The 20,678-nt window shown below is 43.1% G+C and overlaps 1 protein-coding gene across 1 annotated transcript in view; it reads left to right on the top strand.

Moving 5' to 3' along the window:
• Nucleotides 1–4,015, top strand: part of LOC147679977 (uncharacterized) — a 68,216-nt gene extending 64,201 nt beyond the window's left edge. Inside the window, exon 3 of the mRNA XM_086942485.1 lies at nucleotides 3,845–4,015. Coding sequence (XP_086798611.1) covers nucleotides 3,845–4,015 — 171 coding nt within the window. The remainder of the gene's footprint in view (nucleotides 1–3,844) is intronic.
• Nucleotides 4,016–20,678: the final 16,663 nt, after the last annotated feature.

Raw genomic sequence — 20,678 nt, forward strand, 5'->3', positions numbered from 1 at the left:
ATTTAAGCAAATCAATCCCCAGGATATTGTCTGGGGTATGAGGTGATAACAAAAATTGGCCAAAGCTAAAGTATTTGTCAATGCATAGTGCAAGGGGCTTGGACAATGGGCTGGGGGAGGGTGTGCCATCAAACCCTACACACGTAATAATTTCGCCAGACAGGGGAGCCCTCGGAACCAAATTTTTCGACAGAGCGCTACGAGTAGCTCCTGTGTCGACTAGGAACTGATCAGTAGAACCCAAAATACCCGCTGTTACATATGGACCTTGCTGATCTACCGGCACTTCAACTGATTCCTTACCCCATCCTACGCAATCCTATGCATGCACATAATCCTGATGTTCCACATTCTCTCCTTCCGAAATCTGATATTGATTCCGTCTATCAAACGTATTTCGTTCGTCCTGGCCACGGCCCCTCTCCTCAACCTGTCTACGATCACCTCCGCCACCTCTCGTTCCAGCATAACCTCCTCTTGACCTTCCACTGCCTCGACCACGCTGACTACGCTGTTCACGAAGTACCGGACAATCTTCGGCCCAATGCCCAAACTCCTTACAATAGGCACACTGATCCTCCGCAATATCCGTACGACCATACGATGCGTTTCCTCCACCTCGTCTACCTCTATCATTCCCTCTACCCTGTGTTCCCCGAACCTGCGCCAACATCACCTTCGTTTTCAATTCCTTCGCCTTTTTCTTTACACTTTCTTTAGCCTCCACTTCCTGCCGCTCATAATACTGAGCCATAGTTAACAAGGACGCAGGGGTCGCCGTGGCCCAGGAACTTTCACTCGACTTCAATCGCTTTGCAATCTCTGGTAGGAGATTAGCTACATACTTATCTACAAACAAATGCCGACCCGTATCGTCTGTTAAAGATTGACCACTGTAATCATGAAAGGCCTCCTCAAAGCGCGTAAAGAAATCTGAAACCGTTTCATCGGGTTTCTGTTTGCACGACGTTAACATGGTCCAATCAATCTTTTTGGAGGGAACAAGCGTTTTTAATTTATGCAAGATAGCTGCCGGGAGATCTAGGATTAGCTGACAAGGCTTACATGCTGGTTCCCTATCTAAATCTGCAGCATTTATTTCTTTCCATGTCCCCCCCAATATCGTTTCATCATTATTTTTACGAATCTGCCGCCACATATCAGGTGGTAATATCAACCCAAAAAACAAATCTATGTCCACGAGAGTCATCACACAAGACGATATAGCCCCCTCCACCCCTTCATAAAATGCCGCTGGATTCTTCCGAAGATCAGGTAAAGAATTTTTCAATGCCATGACATCTGCTCTATTCCATGGTGTGTAAACCCAGTTATACACAAAATACCCTTTCGCATCCTTTGACAATTTATCCTCATCCGTACCTTCCCCCCTCGGCGGAACATACAAAGGCGCAGCTTCACGCATAGGCATAACATGCAACGCAGAACTCTTATCTGAACCACGGAGAGAACACTCTCTGGCCTGCCCATCATGCTCCAATTCAGACACCTTTTGTTTCCTTTTCCGCTCCTCCCGCAATCGAGTTGTCTCATCCCGCAGCTTGATCAATTGCGCAAACAGGTCATCGACATCTGAAAGATCAAAATCACCTTTAGTCAAATTTTCACGATACACTGACAACACTGTGGGCTCTAACGTATCAGAAAGGTCACGATATGCGCCTACAACCTCATCAGCCAAGGAAGACAGAAAATACATCAATTCAAGATCCGTCCACCCTGTTTTTTCTGATATCAATTGATCCTGAGTAACACTACGCTTATTCACTTTGCGAGCCCAACTACGTAGATGAGAGGACCTCTCCGCAGTAAACCTGAGAGCAGATACCCCCTTCTTGCCCGACTTATCCTGTCCGCCATCATCGGAATCCACAGCTGGAGCCGTCGGCGTAACGTATGGAGGCGGTGACCGATCTAACAAAGAAAAATCATCAATTTCATTATTAAGGACAGGATAAAGCGGTCGGCGAATAGGAAATTGACCAGTCGTTTGCAAATTACGTTCCCGTTCCTCCCTTTCTTTCTTCTCCTGAGCCTCCTTTTCCTCAAGCTGTAAAGCCTTATCCCGAGCAGCCTTGCGCTGCTCTTTGTCCGCCAAGGCAACCTCACGCTTCATTCGCTCACGCGCCGCTTTCTCCCACATTCGCACGCAATCAAACATATTTTGTCTAGACCTGCGTTGAAACATACATTGCTCTACAAATTGTATTTTGCTCAAATCGTACGACCCGTGTAGGGGCCATTGCAATTCAGGATCGGCCTTGGTGTATTTATGCCATAATTTACTGTACATAATAGGGGGAAGGCCAAACTTTATGTACATGTCCCTATTTGGAGTTCCCTCTGGGGGAGCCGGCTGTGATTCCGCTAACCTAATTGAGGTACCTTCACTTAAACAACACATTCCTCGGAGTGTGCTGAAAACAGGCATGTTCAAAAAGTATCACTAAAGCGTGACACCGGACAAAATGGCACTTACAGTTCTCCACACGATTGTGCCGCTCAAAGGAAAAAAAAATAAAGTTAGAGAAACATCTCTACATGCCTGCCTATGTGAAGTGCACTACACATATAAGTTCAAAGATCACAAATTCACAATGTTAGCTAACTCAAATCAAAGTTCATAGAACTCGGCAAGCGTCCGAAGACTACCTTACCGAACACAAATCGCAGAACTTCAGTAAGCGTCCGAAGACTACCTTACCGAACACAAATCGCAGAACTTCAGTAAGCGTCCGAAGACTACCTTACCGAACACAAAGCTTACCAAATTCCCAACTGTCCAGATTCCAACTGCCAAGGTCTTGTAAGCCAAATCAGCCAAACGGCACTTTCTCAATGATGCAGACACTTCAAAGACTCAGTCGGAGACCGGCGCCACCTGGAAGGTCAGATCGGAAGGAAAGGAAAAAACACCGTGGCAGCCAAGACTCGGGTCACTCGTGGCAGCGCGCGCCCATGGCGGGTTTCCAAGCCTTCGTCACGACCTCTCCTTCGGGCATCCGAGTCGCCGATGAGTCCCTTCGTGGTCGCCAATTGAAGTATTTCGGGGTTCCCAAGGCCTACACGCTCCGGAGATAACCCACTCACACTCAAGAACTGTTGGCACGGAAACTGTAAAAGGCAAAGAACAAGTTTATTAAGACCCCATGGGGTGGTGGTACACTCAAACAGCACCCTTCGGTAATGCAAGAGGTATCACACCGAACATCGGTGCAACCTCATATTATATACAGTTTTGGGGCAATAAAAGATAGGCGGCACAAGTTAAGACACATTTTCGAGACATATATGGTCATGTTTTGGAATACTGCCAGCTCATTGGAGGGGGCACAACTCCGCTGGTCAGTTTGGTGCACATTCCTGAAGGTTTACGGGTCAGTGGGAGCTGCGCATGTGCGGCTTGACCAGTACTAAAAATAGCCTGTTGCTGGGCAGACAAGAGTGGTCAGTGGAACGGACAACGGACTAAAGGGCACGTCGGCCACGAGGCCGCTCATGATCTAAGATGGCCGCCGTAACATTCAAATTGGCGTTTATCATATATAGCCAAGTTAAGGAGGACAACGTGTAGGTTCAGCTAATCGCTAATGCGAACGGGCCAATTACGACAGCCCTTCAGTATTCTAGCTAGAAGCGAGCTAGGCCTCTCACCCTCACCAAAGGTCCGCGCTGTCTCGTACTTTCCCATGTGTTTCACTTCCCTGTCCACTTCTTCATTGTACTCATTTTTCAGGGATTGTATCTCATCAGCTGCTTTTGTTTCTGGGTGTCTCAGTTGTTGCTCTTCAAGGCGCTTTAGTTGGCGCTCTAACTTCGACAGTCTCTGTCTTATGGATCTGAGAACACTCGAGTGCTTGGACATAGCTATGCCACGGATGTATACTTTGAAGGCTTCCCGAACAGACTCAAAGCTGTCGACCGAGCCAACATTAGCCTCAAAAAAGATCTTGATCGCTTCCGCAATCTCTCCCCTGAACAGCGGATCAAGTAGTGAGTATGGCCGAAATCGCCACGTGAACGGGGGAATCGTTCTAGCTGGCGCATCTAGGACTAGCAAGAGTGGTGAATGATCTGACAACGTGTGAGGCAAGATTGTGCAGTCCCTGAATCGCCCCATCAAGGAAGAGGTAGCAAGCCAATAGTCGAATCTAGTGTGAATGTCGTGGTACGCAGAGTAGTGTGTATACCCTCCTTGTACTGTACGTCTGTACCTCCACACGTCCTCTAGGTGTAATCTGGTGAGCTCACTATGTACTGCGGGGGACGGCAATGGGGGCAAAATTTGCACCCCCATATGCCTGCCTCCTGATGGGAATGGTCGAACAACATTGGCTGTGGCAAGAAAGACCAGAAGAAGTGACAGACAACATAATAATGTGGGGTCGTTACATTGACGACATCCTAATGATCTGGCAAGGGACTGAGGACAAACTAAGATCATTTATCAAGTCCATGTCACCAAACCAATGGGGTATCGAAATTACACATAACATTTCCAAAACAGAAATCGAATTCTTGGACTTGTCTATCTATATTTCTGAGAACCAGCTACACACCAAAATGTACAGAAAACCAACTTCTGCAAACTCCATCCTACATGCCACCAGCAGCCATCCTGCCCATACCATCACTAACATTCCAGGAGGGGAATTCAGACGAGCACGCATGAACTGTAGCTCTGTGGAAGAGTATGAAAATCATTCTGCAAGCATAACTGAACGTCTGAGACAAAGAGGCTATAAAGAAAAACAACTTACCAAAGCAGTCACTAAATTTAAAACATCGGACAGACAGAGCCTACTGCATAACAATCAACCGCAAGAGAAAAAACAAACCATCCGCTTTACAACGGAATACAACAGCGGGCAACAACACATTCGTAAGGCCTTACAAAAACATTGGCATCTGTTGAAAGACAATCCAACTCTGTCCGACACAATACAAGACAAACCTCAGATGGGCTTCTTACGCAGTAAAAATCTAAGAGATATGATCTGTCCATCCTTTCTCGACATCCAACCAAAACCTAGAATGTTTCCTCCACAGACTATGGGCTTCTACACCTGCATGAACTGTTCGATCTGTAAACTGGGCAAATCCAGAACCAAAGAGGTCCAAATCAACGGCTCCAAATACAGGATCAGAGACCTCATTAACTGTGAAAGCACCTATGTTATTTACCTAATAACATGCCCTTGTGGACAACCTTACATTGGCAGCTCGAAAAGACCTTTGAAAGTCCGGATACAGGAACATTACCGAAACATCCACGGTACAGACACTAGACAGTCCCTAGTGGATCATTTCCTTCATCATCACAAAAACAACCTGAGTTTTACGTTCGTTGGTCTAAAAAAACTGAAAATTCCCAAAAGAGGAGGAGACTTGGAACAGATGCTCCGTCGAGAAGAGAGCTCACTAATCATTGGGATGGAAACTGTAACAAAGGGACTTAATCAAGAGTATGAGTGGCATCACTGGTTGTAATTGACCCAATGTTGTGCCTTGTGAGGCTGACACCATATTCTCTTTGTTGCAAACATAGGGCTGCATAAATCACCATGATTTCTAGACGATAGACCCTCTCATTTCCGGTATATGTGAGACACTGTAATGACAGCACGGACTATATCACTCACATATGAGACGAGATGCACAAAGACATCTGGGTGTATACACCTTGTTATATTCTCCAGTCACAGTTAATTGTATCTGCTCAGGTCTCTTTATTTCCCCCTTAGGTAAATGCACCGGTATAATGGTATAATAGACTCTATACATAAGATCTAGGGTCTCCTAAAAAAGGGCCAAAAGGGTCACACTATTTCAAAAACATCTCTCTGGCTACTCGAAACAAGTATATGTTTCTATAAGCACTTTTAAGACTCGCAGCTTATAAGCAGCCCAAACCTTACATCATGATGGACCGGCTTCTCATTTACCACTCACAAATGGCACACGCTCCACCGAGCCGCTTAATATATTTTTCATGCCCAAGTCTTAAAGCTCAAACAGTTTGTTTGTAATAATATGCTCTCGCTCTACTTTTTCATTTAAAACACTAAGGAGAACGCCTGTATGCCCAAATACGTTAATAAACTACCAACAAACTACCAATAAGCATCCTAAATGTAACAGATCGGAAAACCTGCCCTAAACTTAGAATACTGTTTGGTCGGTTTGTTTACCATTTACAAATGGCGTCCGCTTTACAGTGCAGATTAACGCACCTTTTTGACCTTTTGCACCGGTTAAAAAAACTTTCTGCTGCATTCGAAATAGTTCTCATAATTGGCAAAAAACTACTTTGTATATCCGATTAATAACCGCATGGAATCAAAATTATCAACAAACAGTCCCGTTTAAAGCCCATTACATATAACTAACTCGCGTAGTAAATAGCTCCACTTCCGGGTCGCCCCCTTTAACTACCGGATCCCGCGTCTTGCGAGATGCGGAAGGACCTGACGCAGGGATCGCCATGCCGGGAAGATCTTAGGAACTGAGGCATTAGCCTGGAAAGTAAGTTGGATTCGCTACTTTTTAACAATGCGCTGAACTGCTCTCCGTAACCTCGTGCTTAACACGGGTGACTCCTTATCCACGCTTCTAATAGAAACGTATGTAACTTGCCTTTCCCTAACCCTGCGCCACTCCAGCAGACCATGCATGCTGGGGCTCGCCTGTTATCTCGTTTTTGATACCACCTCCACAAACGGCCCCCGTGTAGTGACTTTTTCGGTGTTCTTATACTAATACACCCGACGGCATGTCAGCCAGTTTTAGTCACATAATATCTATTAACGGGCGGATCATGTGGGGCGATTGGGCCTCTACGGACCATCTTGATATATGCTCGGTTGTAAGATCCATCACTACTCCTGTCCCACACTAACATCACCATGCAGAAGCAACCTAGCTACTAAGTAATTTTGAGTACATATGGTTCAAATATGTCATAGAATGCGAGAAAATGTGCTAAATGCGTGAAAAAATTATGTACAAATAAGAAGTATAGACTATGCAAATATTTATTTACATGAGTCGTTCTGATACACAACTAACCAACTTCTTTTGACTTCACATAGTAGAAATCTGCCTGACATAATGTCTTATTTAATATGTTACATACATGACTGGATGTCAATTTTATTGCATTTATGAATTGTTCTGTTTAAATTGACAGGAAATGTTTTTTATTGAAGAACTTTATTTTTATATGGACAATGTACAAATCATGAAACAGGAACCTTGGATGTGACTTAACCCATTTAGGTATTATGACTGCATCTTATTGTTTACACTGCTTATCACTTCTCCTTTATTTTTCTGTGCTTTAACACTTTGGGAGCTTTTTCGCTTTGACCAATTGAACAGAGTGATATTCCATCTTCACACTGTTGTTCACGCTCACCCAATTCTTGCTGTCTATCTGTAAATTAGTACTACTAACTCATCCATGACTTTCTTCCGATCTTGCTTCACGGTCCTTTTGGGACTTTCCTGATCACTGCATTGTACTTAGGCACCAATATTCTTTAAGCACAGATATCGTTTCTTTAAGCGTCTTGGTATTCAAGAATTAATCTAATCATTCTCACACACTTGGTGTTTTTCGGGTTTCTCTTGGGGTCAACTGCTTCTAGACCACATCATTTTAAAACTTTCTCTTATCCCTCTTCAACAACCTTGAGAAAGCCCCGGCGCAAATCGCCAAGAGGGGGCGAAACACGTGTCGGCTGTCCTTGTTGTTTGAATAAAAATAAAGAAACCTTGCTGCAAACAGAATTGTCTCTGGCCCTCATATTACGAGCTGAAAGAAACGGATATTAATCCTGGCAAACAAAACCAATCTTATGTGGAGATCACACTTACAACTTCTCGAATCTGTTTCCCCAAACCTGAAGCCCAAGAGGTCCAGAGCTTCGAGTGTGTCTCCATCCACCAACTAACCATACTTATCTAAGTGTTGTCTAAAGCCTAGAAATCCTTGGGCCTTTGCTACCTTATCCACATGAGCTCACTATGTAGTGCCTGTGCCACGGCAGAAGGCCTACGCAGCGGGCCGGCAGATCTATCCAGTGCCGGGTTAAGTACCAAATTAAATTTGTCCCCCCCAGAGCATCTGTGCATCGGCGTAAGTACTGACCATGCTCGCTAGGGAGTGGTAGAAATCCGTGGAGTCGTAATTAGGGCCATAGACATTGATTAAAACTAAATCCATCCCCAAAACTTTGCAAGTCGATATCACAAAGCGGCCCTCAGGGTCCGCTCTCAGTAATTTCATAGTAAGTTTTGATTTGGGGTTTACCCAGGTTAGCACTCCCCTAGAATGAGTTGTAAAACCTGCTGCAGTTATATTGCCCTCCAAGGCTCTACTATGCAACATTCTACTCGCAAGAGGGAGATGAGTCTCCTGCATGAGCGCAACATCCACGTGATGCCGCTGGAGGTAACTTAGTACTTTCCTCAGTTTACGGTAGTCGTTGAGGCCCCTGACATTCCAAGTGAGGGCGCGAATCGTTGTTTAACGAGTTGTGATTACCCAAATCAGATGTATTCGTCATTGGTCTCGGGTTTATGCAGCATATGTATGAGTATATCATGTGTACAAAATGTGTAGAACCCTATCTCCCCCTTATAACTGTTGAAACAGACAGAAAAACATTGCCATTCCCCACCCACAGCAGACCTCCCCCAACCTGGCCTTGCAGAGTACGTTGCCACCCCCCCCCCACCCCCCTTCCCATCCCCAAACTTATTGATCTCCGAAGTGTCACACAGGTGCATTGCGCGTGGGGGCCGAGGTTGCCAAGCCACCAGCAAAAAGTGCAAGTGTGCACAACACTGGAGCATCCCCCGCCCACCTCTCGCCGTACCTCGTGACATGCATCAGCAAAATATTCTCTAATGCCTAACTTTCTAGCTTGTATAACATTCTGAATAATAATGCTCGAGCGCTGGCAGACCCCTCATTTATGGGGCATCTAGACAGTCCAAGTGTCCTAGATAGTAGTATAAGTCCCCAGGGGCTTCAGACTGAGTTGGGCAGCCAATAGGCTAGCCTGGTCAGCCTACTCACACTGCCGATTAACAAGATCATACCTTGCAGCACAGTCTCTCGTATGTCCTCAGCACAGCCCTTTACATAAGGATACCGCCGCCACAGGCGTCAATTAGTACGGCACTCCCTGCTTACCACAGCTTACACATCTTACCACCACGCTGAGTCAGTGTTGGGAAGCCTGTCACTCCTGTTTGTCCAGCTGGCCCAGCCTCCCTTTTCGCTTGGCGACACATTCGTGTTTCTGCGGTGCTCCCTCGTCCAGCCTTTCAGGGCTTGTTGTAGAGCCCGAGGGTCTGTGAACAGGTGTGATTGTCCTTGTTTGTTGACACGCAGCTTTGCCGGGTACAGCATGGTGTAGTCCAGGCCAAGTTCTCGTAGCTGTTGTTTGTAAGGAGCAAAGTGTTTGCGGGCCTTTTGCACTCTAGCTGTGAAATCGGGGTAAAGGGAGATCTCCGATCCCTCATAAGGCAATGATTTCTTGTCCCTAGCCTGGCGCAGGGCTGCATCTCTGTCCCTGTAGTTGAGCAGCTTGGCTATGATTGGACGTGGAGGGGCTCCAGGACGCATGGGTGGGCCCAAGAGCGGTGAGCATGCTCCACCACAAACATCGGGGAGAAGGTCTCCTCACCTAGCAAGGTGGTCAAGAGTTTTTCGATGAACCTCTCCATATTGCCCGTCTGGGTCATTTCCGAAAGACCCGTTATTCGGAGGTTGCAGCACTGGGAACGCGCCTCTAGATCCTCCATTTTGTTGTGTAGGGCCTGCATCATTTTCTCAATCTTCTTATGGTCTCTATCAAGTTCCGTTTGCGCCTCTTCCACCTTAGTCAACCTTCTCTCGGACATATCCAGTCTTTCTGCATGCTTATCAATTTGTTCCACCATTCTGTCCATTCTGTAGGTGACAGCGTCTAGTTTCGAACCTAAGGATGTCATGTTGTTCTGGAGTCCCTTTTCCATTGCCAAAAGCATGCATTTAATGTCCGTGCCACCAGTCGCTTTCTCCTCATCCTGCATGGCGCCCCCACCCGCGCCCCATACCTCCTGTGTCTTTGTGCGCCGTTGCTCAAACATGAGCTTGCTTTGGGTTTTCTCACCTCTGCCCATCTTGCAAGGCCCCTCCAGACTCTCCCAGCGCACAAGACTCCTGAGTATATTTGCCTCCTGCTGCCTCCTAGCTGGTAGTGTCCACTATAGCTCGGCGCGGTGATCAGATAAGACTTATGTGAGGGCACCGAGGTGACCAAACTATTGCTGTGGTTCAGAACTCACTCACCCTGTATCCTCCAGTTTCGCTCTTTTGGCAACACACTCGCCAGCTTCACTGCGGCCCCAATCTCAATCCCAGTCACGCTGCTGGACAGGGGGGGGTCTGTTCCCCATGGCACGTATTGCCGCTGCTGGGCTCGCACCACAGGGCGGGGGGAACAGGCCGCCTCCCGTTGTATCAAGGCTAGAGGGCAGCTGCGCTCTCTGTGGGGGATGCACACTTACTTCTCACGTTTGTCTGGGAGTTGCACATGAGTCCACCCTCGTGGGCACCCTGTCAGGGGGAGTTGCAGCTCTGTCTCATATTGCCTCCAAGAGTCTATGTCCAGGTGTAGTGAGCTTGCTGCGCAAGTGTGGCCCTCCGCTCCAGGAGCCCTCCGCCGTCCCCGGGTCTTGGAAGCCGTGCAAGCACCCCCAGGTGGACTCCTGCGGGACCTCACGGCGTTTGAACTGCGCAACGATCAGGCTCCCCCCACCTAAGTCGGTCACGGCTGTGGGTGCTCCTTTTCTGCTGGAAGCAATGGCTTGTGAGGCCTAGGCGGCTCTTGAGTTGACTCCAGGCGTGTCATGGCCCAGAAGGCCCGTGCCTCGACCAGGTGCCGTCCCGCGCCGCGGATCCAGCTCCGTTACACTGTTTGCTGGCCCGAGTGCTTCCAGCCAGCTATTGGGAGTCTTGACGTTGCTGCTGTGCGTGATCTCCTTTTCCTGCCCTCCCGACTTTAACTGTGGCGTCCAGATCGCGCCTTCTCCTCAAGCGATAGTGGGTGGGGGGTGCTCACCCGCTGCCTCAATCGAGTCCAGGTGCCAAGAGCCACGCACCTTATCGGGCCCTCCGGGGCTTTGTTGTTTCCGTCCCCCAGGTGCGAGCTACGCTCTGGCCGCATGTACTGTCACGTTGCTCGGCTGGCTCGGTATACGAGAGTGTGGCTGGGTGGCCTGTCACACCGCAGCTCCGCCGAGTTCCATATCTTCCGGCTCCCAACACCAAATTGCGGTGGCGGCGGCTCTGCTGCAAGCTCCAGCTGTCCCTCGGATGAAGGGCTGCGTCGCGTGGGACAAAGATTTCTCGCTGATGCAGGATATTTAAGGATAGTATGTTCAACGAGACGGAGCACTGGGTTTAGTTGGCCATCTTGGTTGCCAGTAAGCTCCGCCCCTGTTGCCCCACATTCTTGTTGATGTAAGAGGGCATCAGTTACTTTTAGATAAGTTAGAATAGAAGTGCTACAACAAACACTCCCGCACTACATTATCTCAGATCAAGAGAACAAGTAAAACAAGTAAATATAAATTATTTCAGATTACTTAGAAATGCATGCAGTATTATTTTTAAATTTGTACTCTGTACAATTCAGAAACGTGCTGTCATAGTGTTTACAGGTAGCAGGCTGTTCCACTAATAAATCACATACTCACCAAAGGATATATAGAATGGTTCTCTTATAATATATAGTACAGGTCCTATATATTCTTTAGGGAGAAGGTGAATAGGAATCGCAAATAAGAATAGAAATTAGAAAATAACATTCAGAAATGTAGGGTTTATTAAATATTTAAAGTAATAAAGTGTGCATGATAGCTATATTTTATTATATATAAAAATATCTGATCAAGTACTTATAAATATTGGATAATCATATTATAGATGGCACTGAAAAATATCCCATTCCTCTTTTGTAGCAATAGGACTATCTATTATAATATAACGATTGATACCATTGTTACAGTAAAAAGATAATGAAAATAAAGTTATGTATTTAACAGAACATCCATAATGAAATACTGTTGAGCGGTAATTATTTACTGAACTTCTTTTCTCCGGGAGGTGAAAAAATTTGATCTTCGTGGCGACGGGTCATAAACTCCTCTGAGATCATGACGGTGAGAAAAATAATATGTATATATTCTCATAGCATATGATCACAAGGGGAAAATAGACTGAAAGCCGCAAGCCGGTATCGTTGCTTACTTATCGTTACTGTTTGTGATGACGGATTGTGAATTCCACTAAGATCACCAAGACTGTTAATGTTATAATACACATATTAATAGTATGTGATCTCTAGGGGAAAACACAATAACAAGTGTAACATTGTGACGTTCATTCTAAATGTTTAGGGTTTGGGTTGACGGGTCAGTAACACCTCTCGAGCGAAGTACAGTTTCAATATTATAACATAAAAAGTCACTATATATAGGGTGAACGGAGCCAGAAAAGGAGCAATATTTGTTTTAATCTATCTGTTTCTAAAAACAAGCTGCTGACGTTACACAGAAAAAGCGAAAAACATGCAATACATTTTTTCTCTACATATAAATGTTTAAATATTGACAAATAGACACAATTTATAACTAAGTACTACGCCTATGCCAAATTGAAACAACTTGCAACTCCGGAATATGTTTGTTGACGCAAAAAGAGAATCTGATGCTGGAGAACGGAACCTGCAACGGAGATTGGCGATTCAGAAATAACTTGCGAAACTAATTACACAGTAGGTGTGGTTTATATAGTTTTTTGTTGTTTAATAGTCTATGGAAGGAAGATAGGGCTCCGCCTGTTTAGATGGCAAGTTTTGCAGTTTACCCATGCTCATGTTTTAACTGTTTTTCTTCTGCACATGTTTGGAAAAGGTACAAACTGTGAAGCTGTAAAGGTTTCGATTTTGATAGTAACTTGTATAAGGTATTATTATCTACATACGTTGGAGAGTTTAAAAAGTGTTACTCGGTAAAATGTGTTCTTTGCATTTTCATGATGAAAAGCATCCAAATAGAAGAGGTATGAATAATAACGTTATCATTAGAAGAAAAAAAAAAGGTTCCGTATTTGTTATTTTTATGGTTCTTAATTTAAAAAATGCTAGCATTTGTAAATTGTAATCCTACCCTCGGAAAGGTGTGCTGGCGCTTGGGGCTTCGGGAAGGTTAATAAATAATAAATGCCCTTTTCTATGCTTCTGCAAACTTGGCTTTTAAACTTTCAATTGTCCTGTCTGTATCTTTACACTTCTTCCAAACAGTTTGGTACTGTTATTTTAGTATTGTAGTGAGCCATTCAGCAGTATGTGTTGATGTATACACTGTTCTAAAAGTAAAGCTGCTATACATTTTGCCAGACACTCTCCTTGCAGAATTGTAATAATTCAGCCAGTACCCAAGTACCCAAGTAGTCATGGTGCAAAGTGGGCCTTAGGGCATGGACTGCTTCAAACTCCTATACATTATGCATGCCCTTTTCTATGTACGGGCAAACTTGTCTTTTATAGCTTTTATTATCCAGTCTATATTCTTACACTTCCAGCAAACTCTTTGTGATTGCTGATTCAGTATTGTAGTGAGCTATTCAGCAGAATGCCATAATGTATGCACTGTGCTAAAAATTGAAGCTCTTTTAAATTCAGACAGACACTCTCCTTGCAGAACTGTAATTATTCAGTCAGTACTCATGGTGCAAAGTAGGCCTTAGGCCATGTACTGCTTTAAACCTGTATAGACTATGCATGCAGTCTTCTATGTAGCTGCACATTTGTTTTTTATACATTAAATTTCCCAGTCTGTATCATTAGACTTTCACAATCACTCTCACTCTACTGTTTCAATATTGCAGTGAGCAATTCAGCAGTATTTCCTTATATATGTACTGTGGTAAAACTTAAGCTCTTATAAAGTCAGTCATGCACTCTCTTTGCAGAAGTATAATCATGCAGTCAATACCCATGTAATTATGGAACAAAGTAGGCCTTAGTATATGGACTGCTTCAAACTCCCATTTACTATGCATGTACTGTTCTATGCACCTACAAATTTACCTTTTATATTTTGAATTCTCCAGTCTCTATCCTTACACTTCCACCAAACACTCTGTCATTCCTGTTATAGTTTTGTAGTTACTCATTGATCAGTGTGTAGTAATCCATTCACTACATTCAAACAGTAATCAGCAAATGTATAATACGTGGTACATTCCCAGAGATATGCCAGTTATTGTGCACTGTGATATCACCACAATAGAGGCACCGTATTTACAATGTGGTGTATTATAGAGCAAAAACTGCACAGATATGTGATGTATTTGTGTTGTGAAGGTGGTGCATTGCTTGACTTGCGTTACAAGGCAACGCAGCTCCAACAATGCTCCTGGGGTTCTATACTCACAATGCTCTGTCAATCCTTGCACCTGTTTCAAGCAGGTGCAGGGTTTTGACGTAGCATAGGCCTAAAAGTGACTGAATGAAATCTTATAGATTTAACTCAGTCACTTTTAGGAGGCGTTCCAATGCCAGAACACCTCCACTACCTCCCCCCCTCTCTGCGTAGGAAAGCCTCTTTCTGGCGCAAGGCTTTAAAATGTGATGCACCTTCCATATGCATCACATTGTAAATATCAGACACCATGGCACATCTTTTGCACCACCGCTGCATCACTGCATCACAAAAGTGACGTAAAAGATGTGTAAAAGAGGCACAAGGGGGTTGTAAATTCGCTCCTAACACATACAAATTCACTCAGGCAGTTTTACTAGCAGTGCAAATTGAAGCATAGACTTGTATCATATTTATATGGATATGTTACATTGAAGTGCTTCGGAGGTACTACAGTATGCAATAGGTAAACACCTTATACATTTATGCTATAGCACTCCCTTATAGGTTTGCACTTTAACATTCACCATTCACTACTAATTCATTCATTCATTATGCAATACATATTCATTCTGACAAACTTTTACACACTAATATTGAAATATAGTTCTTTCTTAAGCCAGTGGAGGTAGTTCTGAAAAGAACAGGTTTTTCTTTTTAGTTTTCTATTTTTTTTGTACTTTTTCAGCAAGTTTTTAGTTGTTTTTTTTTAAACCCAAAAAATGAAACTGGTAACAAAAAAACTGTGGAACAGGAACAAAAAAGAAAAAACAATATTATTGTTCTGGGCAACAGTGCTCTTCTTTCCTCTTCACAATGAGGTCAATAGACTGCTCACCATAACAAAGGAGTTTTCTGCTAAGTTTACAATAAATTGTAAGATCCACAAACTGAGGCACAATAATAGGATGCGGACTGCTCGGAGGAGGTGGTGGTGCAGTTGAGGTAGAAGGAACTGCAGGTTGAGGGTTCTCCTAGAACCTTTGTGTTGCCATCCTTGCATAATTATTTGGAAGCAAATTTTTGACATGGCAAACCATTGAGGCTGTCCCGAAAGAGTACTTTTCAGTGGGGTCACCCCTGGAAAGTGTAACCTCACATATCTTGCACGTTACTTTCAGCGCATTCATCTTTTTCTGTCCCTCCGGATATGAAAAAAACTTCCAAATGAAATCTTCTTTTCTCTTTTTCTGAGGTGGCTCAGTAACAAAATCTTCCTGAGAGGAGCCATAAAAGAATGCATCAAAAGTCCTTTTAAACGGGTTAAAAATGATACAGACAATAAATAATGTATTTCAAAACAATGACAATTCACAATCAGAATATCAAAGTAATTATCAATATATCAACAGAGAGTAGCAGCGTAAATCAGGGACAGGGTATAGATGACTTCATAACAATCCTGTGCCCCAGTGTGAAGTAGTCCCCAAAGATGATTCATTAAAACAAGTAAAATCATTTCCAGGCAATGTTGTGTAAACAAACAGCCAAAGATATAAATCTATAAATCATTAGACAAGTAAATTCATAATTTAAAAGTTGAAGATGATATATCGCTGCCCAACATTTCCTAATATTTAAAAACTTTAGAAGAGGTATGAACATCACGCCTTGGTTTGATATAAAGTTGACAAAAGAAAATAAAGTGAAGCGTGCACTGTGTGGACTTAGAATCGCAAGGGCACAGGTCCAGTTTAGCATCGCAATAGACTTTACGGGGATAAGAGTCCCAAAATGTGAGATGCCAAACTTGAACCTAATAAGGTAGAACAATTTAGTATGACTGAAATAAGAGGAAAGATAAAGCTCAACGCCTGGAGAGCATCCTAGAAGTGAGTGTTCTAACACATTCTTTTTTTGCCATCTCTGAATTTCCTCTAGATGTGTTTAGGCAGGTTAGAATGTCCATTTTCAGTTTTGCTTTGGGAATCTTGGAAATATTAGCTGGATTGTAAAAACAATCTGCCAAACCCAGGGACTCCAACTGTTTTTTTATATAACTGAGCCAAGGTAACTTTAACATGTAATCCAGTTTAAAACAGTCTAAAGTATTTGCACAGTTAAGTGCTGGTTCTTTCTTCACCCAGATGGAATGCCACAATAGAGTCGGTGCTATTTGTATGTGGAAAGACAAAGGTATCAAGCCAAGTTTGCTGTGACAGACAGTAGCAGGGAGGCTATTGGGGACAGTCAACAAACCTCTTTATTCATTTATTTATTTATAGAAACATTTGTAAAGCGCAAAACGAAGGCCCGTGGGCATCTCGGCGCTCTCATAAAAATGTTCTCTGCTCTTTGTAGACCCACTGGATTACGAAAAACCCATACTCCAGCCCCATACAGTATAACGGAACAGTAGAGAGCCTTGCACTGTTTGCTGGCCCGAGTGCTTCCAGCCAGCTTTTGGGAGTCTTGACGTCGCAGCTGTGCGTGATCTCCTTTTCCTGCCCTCCCGACTTTACCTGTCGCGTCCAGATCCCGCCTTCTCCTCAAGCGATAGTAGGTGGGGGGTGCTCACCCGCCGCCTCAATCCGGTCCAGGTGCCAGGAGCCACGCACCTTATCGGGCCCTCCGGGGCTTTGTTGTTTCCGTCCCCCAGGTGCGAGCTACGCTCTGGCCGCATGTACTGTCACGTTGCTCGGCTGGCTCGGTATACGAGAGCGTGGCTGGGTGGATTGTCACACCGCAGCTCTGCCGAGTTCCATATCTTCCGGCTCCCGACACCAAATTGCGGCGGCGGCGGCTCTGCTGCAAGCTCCAGCTGTCCCTCGGATGAAGGGCTGCGTCGCGTGGGACAAAGATTTCTCGCTGATGCAGGATATTTAAGGATAGTATGTTCAACGAGACGGAGCACTAGGTTTAGTCGGCCATCTTGGCTGCCAGCAAGCTCCGCCCCCCGTTGCCCCACATTCTTGTTGATGTAAGAGGGCATCAGTTACTTTTAGATAAAGTAGAATAGAAGTGCTACAACAAACACTCCCGCACTACATTATCTCAGATCAAGAGAACAAGTAAAACAAGTAAATATAAATTATTTCAGATTACATAGAAATGCATGCAGTATTATATTTTAAATTTGTATTCTGTACAATTCTGAAACGTGCTGTCATAGTGTTTACAGGTAGCAGACTGTTCCGCTAATAAATCACATACTCACCAAAGGATATATAGAATGGTTCTCTTATAATATATAGTACAGGTCCTATATAATCTTTAGGGAGAAGGTGAATAGGAATCGCAAATAAGAATAGAAATTAGAAAATAACATTCAGAAATGTAGGGTTTATTAAATATTTAAAGTAACAAAGTGTGCATGATAGCTATATTTTAATGTATATAAAAATATCTGATCAAATACTTATAAATATTGGATAATTATATTATAGATGGCGCTGAAAAATCTCCCATTCCTCTTTTGTAGCAATAGGACTATCTATTATAATATAACGATTGATACCATTGTTACAGTAAAAAGAAAATGAAAATAAAGTTATGTATTTAACAGAACAACCATAATGAAATACTGTTGAGCGGTAATTATTTACTGAACTTCTTTTCTCCGGGAGGTGAAAAAATTTGATCTTCGTGGCGACGGGTCATAAACTCCTCTGAGATCATGACGGTGAGAATAATAATATGTATATATTCTCATAGCATATGATCACAAGGGGAAAATAGACTGAAAGCCGCAAGCCGGTATCGTTGCTTACTTATCGTTACTGTTTGTGATGACGGATTGTGAATTCCACTAAGATCACCAAGACTGTTAATGTTATAATATACATATTAATAGTATGTGATTTCTAGGGGAAAACACAATAACAAGTGTAACATTGTGATGTTGATTCTAAATGTTTAGGGTTTGCATTGACGGGTCAGTAACACCTCTCGAGCGAAGTACAGTTTCAATATTATAATATAAAAAGTTACTATGTATAGGGTGAAAGGAGCCAGAAAAGGAGCAATATTTGTTTTAATCTATCTGTTTCTAAAAACAAGCTGCTGACGTTACAGAGAAAAAGCGAAAAACATGCAATACATTTTTTTTCTACATATAAATGTTTAAATATTGACAAATAGCCACAATTTATAACTAAGTACTATGCCTATGCCAAATTGAAACAACTTGCAACTCCAGAATATGTTTGTTGACGCAAAAAGAGAATCAGATGCTGGAGAACGGAACCTGCAACGGAGATTGGCGATTCAGAAATAACTCGCGAAAACGAAACTAATTGCACAGTAGGTGTGGTTTATATAGTTTTTTGTTGTTTAATAGTCTATGGAAGGAAGATAGGGCTCCGCCTGTTTAGATGGCATGTTTTGCAGTTTACCCATGCTCATGTTTTAACTGTTTTTCTTCTGCACATGTTTGGAAAAGGTACAAACTGTGAAGCTGTAAAGGTTTCGATTTTGATAGTAACTCGTATAAGGTATTATTATCTACATACGTTGGAGAGTTTAAAAAGTGTTACTCGGTAAAATGTGTTCTTTGCATTTTCATGATTAAAAGCATCCAAATAGAAGAGGTATAAAAAATATCGTTATAATTAGAAGAAAAAAAAAGGGTTTGTATTTGTTATTTTTATGGTTCTTAATTTAAAAAATGCTAGCATTTGTAAATTGTAATCCTAACCTCGGAAAGGAGTGCTGGCGCTTGGGGCTTTGGGAAGGTTAATAAATAATAAATGCCCTTTTCTATGCATCTACAAACTTGGCTTTTAAACTTTCAATTGCCCAATCTGTATCTTTACACTTCTTCCAAACAGTTTGGTTCTTGTATTTTAGTATTGTAGTGAGCCATTCAGCAGTATGTGTTTATGTATACACTGTTCTAAAAGTAAAGCTGCTATACATTTTGCCAGACACTCTCCTTGCAGAATTGTAATAATTCAGCCAGTACCCAAGTAGTCATGGTGCAAAGTGGGCCTTAGGGCATGGACTGCTTCAAATTCTCATACACTATGCATGCCCTTTTCTATGCACGGGCAAACTTTTCTTTTATAGCTTTTATTATCCAGTCTATATTCTTACACTTCCAGCAAACTCTTTGTGATTGCTGATTCAGTATTGTAGTGAGCTATTCAGCAGAATGCCATAATGTATGCACTGTGCTAAAAATTGAAGCTCTTTTAAATTCAGACAGACACTCTCCTTGCAGAACTGTAATTATCCAGTCAGTACTCATGGTGCAAAGTAGGCCTTAGGCCATGTACTGCTTTAAACCTGTATAGACTATGCATGCAGTCGTCTATGTAGCTGCACATTTGTTTTTTATACATTCAATTTCCCAGTCTGTATCATTAGACTTTCACAATCACTCTCACTCTACTGTTTCAATATTGCAGTGAGCAATTCAGCAGTATTTCCTTATATATGTACTGTGGTAAAACTTAAGCTCTTATAAATTCAGTCATGCACTCTCTTTGCAGAAGTATAATCATGCAGTCAGTACCCAAGTAATTATGGAACAAAGTAGGCCTTAGTATATGGACTGCTTCAAACTCTCATTTACTATGCATGTACTGTTCTATGCACCTGCAAATTTACCTTTTATATTTTGAATTCTCCAGTCTCTATCCTTACACTTCCACCAAACACTCTGTCATTCCTGTTATAGTTTTGTAGTGACTCATTGATCAGTGTGTAGTGATCCATTCACTACATTCAAACAGTAATCAGCAAATGTATAATAAGTGGTACATTCCCAGAGATAGGCCAGTTATTGTGCACTGTGATATCACCACAATAGAGGCACCGTATTTACAATGTGGTGTATTATAGAGCAAAAGCTGCACAGATATGTGATGTATGTGTGTTGTGAAGGTGGTGCATTGCTTGACTTGCATTCCAAGGCAATACAGCTCCAACAATGCTCTTGGGGTTCTATACTCACAATGCTCTGTCAATCCTTGCACCTGTTTCAAGCAGGTGCAGCGTTTTGACGTAGCATAGGCCTAAAAGTGACTGAATGAAATCTTATAGATTTCACTCAGTCACTTTTAGGAGGCGTTCCTATGCCAGAACACCTCCACTACCTCCCCCCCCTCTCTGCTTAGGAAAGCCTCTTTCTGGCGCAAGGCTTTAGAATGTGATGCACCTTCCATATGCATCACATTGTAAATATCAGACACCATGGCACATCTTTTGCACCACCGCTGCATCACTGCATC

Source organism: Lissotriton vulgaris, chromosome 11 (assembly GCF_964263255.1).
Source record: "Lissotriton vulgaris chromosome 11, aLisVul1.2, whole genome shotgun sequence".
NCBI lineage: Eukaryota > Metazoa > Chordata > Amphibia > Caudata > Salamandridae > Lissotriton > Lissotriton vulgaris.